The 5381-nt window shown below is 34.3% G+C and overlaps 1 protein-coding gene across 1 annotated transcript in view; it reads right to left on the bottom strand.

The window, feature by feature from the left end:
* Positions 1 to 403: 403 nt before the first annotated feature.
* The window catches only part of LOC148955302 (Krueppel homolog 2-like), a 45731-nt gene continuing 40753 nt past the window's right edge, over positions 404 to 5381 (bottom strand). Inside the window, exon 6 of the mRNA XM_089108141.1 lies at positions 404 to 2316. Within this exon, the coding sequence (XP_088964267.1) occupies positions 2073 to 2316 (244 nt within the window). The 3' untranslated portion in view covers positions 404 to 2072. The remainder of the gene's footprint in view (positions 2317 to 5381) is intronic.

Below are 5381 nucleotides of genomic sequence, written 5' to 3'. Positions count from 1 at the left end.
ATATAAACAAGGAAGAAATAATATGTGAATAAGCAAGACGAACTCACCCTTCACAGGCTGTGCCAAATGAAGGGGAGTTGCGGGTAAGAGAAAAAGCGGATAGAGAACGAACAGATTTGGAAAATAAATTAAGAAGAAATAATGACAGACGGAATCAAAGTAGTCCGAGTAGCAGGAGTAGTAGAAGCTCGATTTCCAGCAGGGGCTCGCGAAAAAGTAGTCATGAGATTTTCCCTTTTCCATAACGCTATCCAATCTTATCCGTGTATTCGTTAATTCACACAAAAAGTTGTAAAAATGTCTTGTGGAATTTTCGGTACTTCGTATAATTTCCTGACGGTGAAGCGCGTCTTGAACTCAGGGAGAGACCTCAATAATTTCACAGTATCATACATGTCACTTACTAGCGATTCTCTCGAAACTTCTTCCTTTCACATACTGTTCACCTAAAATATTTGCTATCTCGTTTAGTTTTTCGTGGCCATCACGAATAGCCTCCCTCGTAAAAAATTTCACCGCTGTAGTCACTGTTGCATCTTTCGTTACAGCATCTTGATATCGCAACGCCGTTTCTATAAATTTCAATACTGGCGCATAAACATAACTGTAGCCAGCCATGGTTACGTCACTCCGTATCTATTCCGAGATGAGTACGTTAGCGAGCACAAATTTTTATACGTAGGTCAGGTTAATAATTATCCAAGAGTGTCTTATATCAAGTGCACGCGCCGAGTGTTTTTTTCTGATAATCCTACAGAGCAGGGGAGGTGACGATTCCCGTTCACCAAAACCTCGAAATTTAAGCGAGGTCCCTCCCGGCGGGTAAACCGGCTCTTGCAACGAGTAACCGCCCCTCTTCTGCCCGCTTAGTAGGAAAATCACCCTCTCTTTCTTCGGCCTTTTCGTCTCAAATTTGGGCACACCGAAAAATATAGCACTGACGATGTTGGATCGGCAACGGTGCGTGGATAGCCAATTACTGACAGTGTCACAATGATAATTCAAATCCTTTTTATAATTGCTAGGAGTTGGCTTGATTTAAAGATTTTATCCAACAACTGTTCCCTTTTATTTGACGCAAAAACTTTTGCCTATTCAAAACAACCACAAACAATTATTTTCGAATAATTTACAGGCCATCTATAATATTGAAAAAAAAATGGCAACAAAAAATCATAATGTGGAAGGGGGGGCAAGGCATACCACAGGTAAACGTGGTATACCTTTCATATAATATACCAGTAATTCAATAACAGATATCAGAAAAATAGGGGGAGGGAGCTTTCCCCTCTTCAGGCCTAGAACTGCCACTGTCTCCAAGCGCTCTTTTCTCCCTACGAAATTTTCAATATTTTCTTTGTGATATTTGTTTTATCACTATCTTCATATATTTATTGAATTACGAGAAAATACTAACAAATCATTTTCCGCCCATAAGGAGAATTACACGAAACAATAGCTTCAGAAACCTCTTCAGCCATACTTTGTTCAATAACCTACAAAAAGGAATCGTCAATGGAGTATCAAAAATTTTGTTTAGACTTCAGAGGGAATAAAAGCGTTTCCAGTCATGTTGCATTAGTATTATCACTCAACGCATCTTTAAGACTACACAAACAAAGTATTTTAACCCTGTATTCAGGCAGCAACATTTTCTTCTGTTTTTTTTTTCTTTTTTTCCAAAATGAATAGAGCAAAAGAAACATTGGATTCAGCAGAAAAAGAAAAAGCCTACTGGAATGGTTCTTTATTTCGTCATACTAATAGGATAACTTCTCACAAAAAATTAGTTCATTTAAAATTGCGTAATCTTACTAGCCTATTACGAATTGTTTAATTGTTAAACTTGATATTCTGACTTGGCTGTTGAACCACTATATTACACAACTTCATTAGCGGCAAAAAACAAGCAAAATCTGTGACGTCATATTGAGAACTAAATCTATGAAACTGTAATAATTCAAAAGAAATTCAAAAGAATGACAAATGTTATCACTCCAGGTTGAACATAAAACGTAACAAAATCTGAACACTGTGATGAGGTGTAATCACTATCTCCTTTTGAGAAAAGTCTACTGATGAGGAGAAACATGTTGGGAAATTTTAAGGAAAGTGTTCCTCACAAATTCAATAGTGCCGCATATACAGCTTTGAAGTAAAGAAGGGCACTTCCGATGTTTGGCAGCTTTGTCAAATAAAGTAGTAACGTCTCTGAACGCAAGTTTTGTGTAAGGGTTCCTCATGGACATGCAACGTAAAATCAAGAGACAGCAGTGGCAGAGAGTGTAAAAAAGTCCAAGATATCCAAGACTAGATCTAAAGGTAAAAAAAAAGTGTTAGTAAAAAAAACAAGAAAATCATATATATATATATATATATATATATATATATATATATATATATATATATATATATATATATATATATATATATATATATATATATATATATATATATATATATATATATATATATATATATATATATATATATATATATATATATATATATATATATATATATATATGTATATATATATATATATATATATATATATATATATATATATATATATATATATATATATATATATATATATATATATATATATATATATATATATATATATATATATATATATATATATATATATATATATATATATATATATATATATATATATATATATATATATATATATATATATATATATATATATATATATATATATACATCAATCAGTTCGTGGTAAGGAGCTCAAACTGTAAGTAAGGAGCGACCCGGCTCAAATGTAACCGAAACTCTAAAAAACGGAACTTTGATACCAATAGATACATCAAAAGAATCAGATTTTAGCTCTGATTTCAAATATATACATTTCATCAAGTTTAGTCTTACTCATCAAAAGTCACGCGCCTGAGAAAATTTGGCTGATTTTAGGAAAAAGGGGGAAAGACCCCCTAAAAGTTATAGAACCTTAATCCACCACCACCATCATATTCAGCGTATGAGAGAACCTGACTGTAGAGGCTTCAAGCACCTATCGACAAAAATGTGGAATTTTGCATTTTTTGCCAGAAGAAAGATCATGGATGCGTTTTTATTTGTTTTTTTGTTTTTTTTGGTTTTTTTTCCAGGGGTGATCGTATCGACCCAGTGGTCCTAGAATATCGTGGGAGGGCTCATTGGAACGGAAATTAAAAGTTCTAATGCCCTTTTCAAGTGAACAAAAAAAAACTGACGGCAACTAGGCCCCCTCCAACGCTCATTTTTTTCCCAAAGTCACCCGATCAAAGATTTGAGATAGCCATTTTGTTCAGCATGGTCGAAAATATGATAACTATGTCTTTTAGGATGACTTAATCCCCCTAAGTCCCCGGGGGTGGCTGAAAGTTATGAACTCTACCCAATGTTAAAATATAGTATTGGTTATTGGAAAGTATACAGACGTTTTCAGGGGGAATTTTTTCTGGTAGGTGGGTGGTGGTGGTTCGGGGGTTGTATGGAAGGATCTTTCCATAAAGGAAGTTTTCATGGGGGAAGGAACATTGCTATGAAAGGGGCGCCGGATTTCCCGGCATTATTAAAGAAAAAGATCAGAAATTAAATAAAAAAAAGTTTTTCAACTGAAAGTAAGGGGCAACATCAAAACTTAACACGAACAGAAAATGTTACGTATATGATTGGCTTCACCCCCTAGTAAATACCCCGCTCTTTAAGCCAAAGATTTTTTAGTACTTTTATAATAGCTATTTATTCTAATTAACGGCCTTTGTGATTAAGGGGTCATTTTTAAAGAATTGGAACAACATTCGAACTTTAGCTTAAAGAGCACGGTATTGACTAGGGGGCGAACCTCCTAATATACACATTAAAAATCAATGAATATAGAAGTTCGTTACTTAAGTTAATTCGTAAGTTACGTATATTTATTACTAGTAAAAACGTTCGTAAATAAAATTAAACAAGTTTCGAGAAAGCCATTTAGCCAATAAAAAAGTAAAATTAATATGCAAATTTTGTTTTAATCATCCATGTACGGTGAGCCAAAATCAAAACCAGCATTAATTCAAAAACGTTCAAAAACTAGTTAAAAAAAACCGGTTTTTTTTAACTGAGTTATTTGAAACGTTTAAAATTGAAACGAACAGAAATTAATGCTGGTTTTGGATTTTGGCTCACCGTACATGGATGATTAAAACAAAATTTGCATATTAATTTTTTTACTTTTTTATTGGCTAAATGGCTTTCTCGAAACTTGTTTAATTTTATTTACGAACGTTTTTACTAGTAATAAATATACGTAACTTACGAATTAACCTAAGTAACGAACTTCTATATTCATTGATTTTTAATGTGTATATTAGGAGGTTCGCCCCCTAGTCAATACCGTGCTCTTTAAGCCAAAGTTCGAATGTTGTTCCAATTCTTTAAAAATGACCCCTTAATCACAAAGTGCCGTTAATTAGAATAAATAGCTATTATAAAAGTACTAAAAAATCTTTGGCTTAAAGAGCGGGGTATTTACTAGAGAGGTGAAGCCAATCATATACGTAACATTTTTCTGTTCGTGTTAAGTTTTGATGTTGCCCCTTACTTTCAGTTGAAAAACTTTTTTTTATTTAATTTCTGATCTTTTTTCTTTAATAATGCCGGGAAATCCGGCGCCCTTTCATATAGCAATGTTCCTTCCCCCATGAAAACTTCCTTTATGGAAAGATCCTTCCATACAACCCCCGAACCACCACCACCCACCTACCAGAAAAAAATTTCCCTGAAAACGTCTGTATACTTTCCAATAACCAATACTATATTTTAACATTGGGTAGAGTTCACAGCTTTCAGCCACCCCCGGGGACTTAGGGGGAGTTAAGTCATCCTAAAGAAGACATAGTTATCATATTTTCGACCGGCGCTGAACGAAATGGCTATCTCAAATCTTTGATCGGGTGACTTTGGGAAAAAAAATGAGCGTTGCGAGGGGGCCTAGTTGCCGTCAGTTTTTTTTTTGTTCACTTGAAAAGGGCATTAGAACTTTTAATTTCCGTTCCAATGAGCCCTCCCACGATATTCTTGGACCACTGGGTCGATACGATCACCCCTGGAAAAAAAAACCAAAAAAAACAAAAAAAAACAAATAAACACGCATCCGTGATCTTTCTTCTGGCAAAAAATGCAAAATTCCACAATTTTGTCGATAGGTGCTTGAAGCCTCTACGGTCAGGTTCTCTCGTACGCTGAATATGATGGTGGTGGTGGATTAGGGTATTCTATAACTTTTAGGGGTCTTTCCCCCTTTTTCCTAAAATCAGCCAAATTTTCTCAGGCGCGTGACTTTTGATGAGTAAGACTAAACTTGATGAAATGTATATATTTGAAAT

The sequence above is a fragment of the Artemia sp. Qi Xiang Cuo genome, chromosome 2 (genome assembly GCF_049724085.1).
Source record: "Artemia sp. Qi Xiang Cuo chromosome 2, ASM4972408v1, whole genome shotgun sequence".
Classification (NCBI taxonomy): domain Eukaryota; kingdom Metazoa; phylum Arthropoda; class Branchiopoda; order Anostraca; family Artemiidae; genus Artemia; species Artemia sp. Qi Xiang Cuo.
Note: the sequence above shows the minus strand (reverse complement) of the source record. Positions and strands in the feature narration are given on the sequence as shown.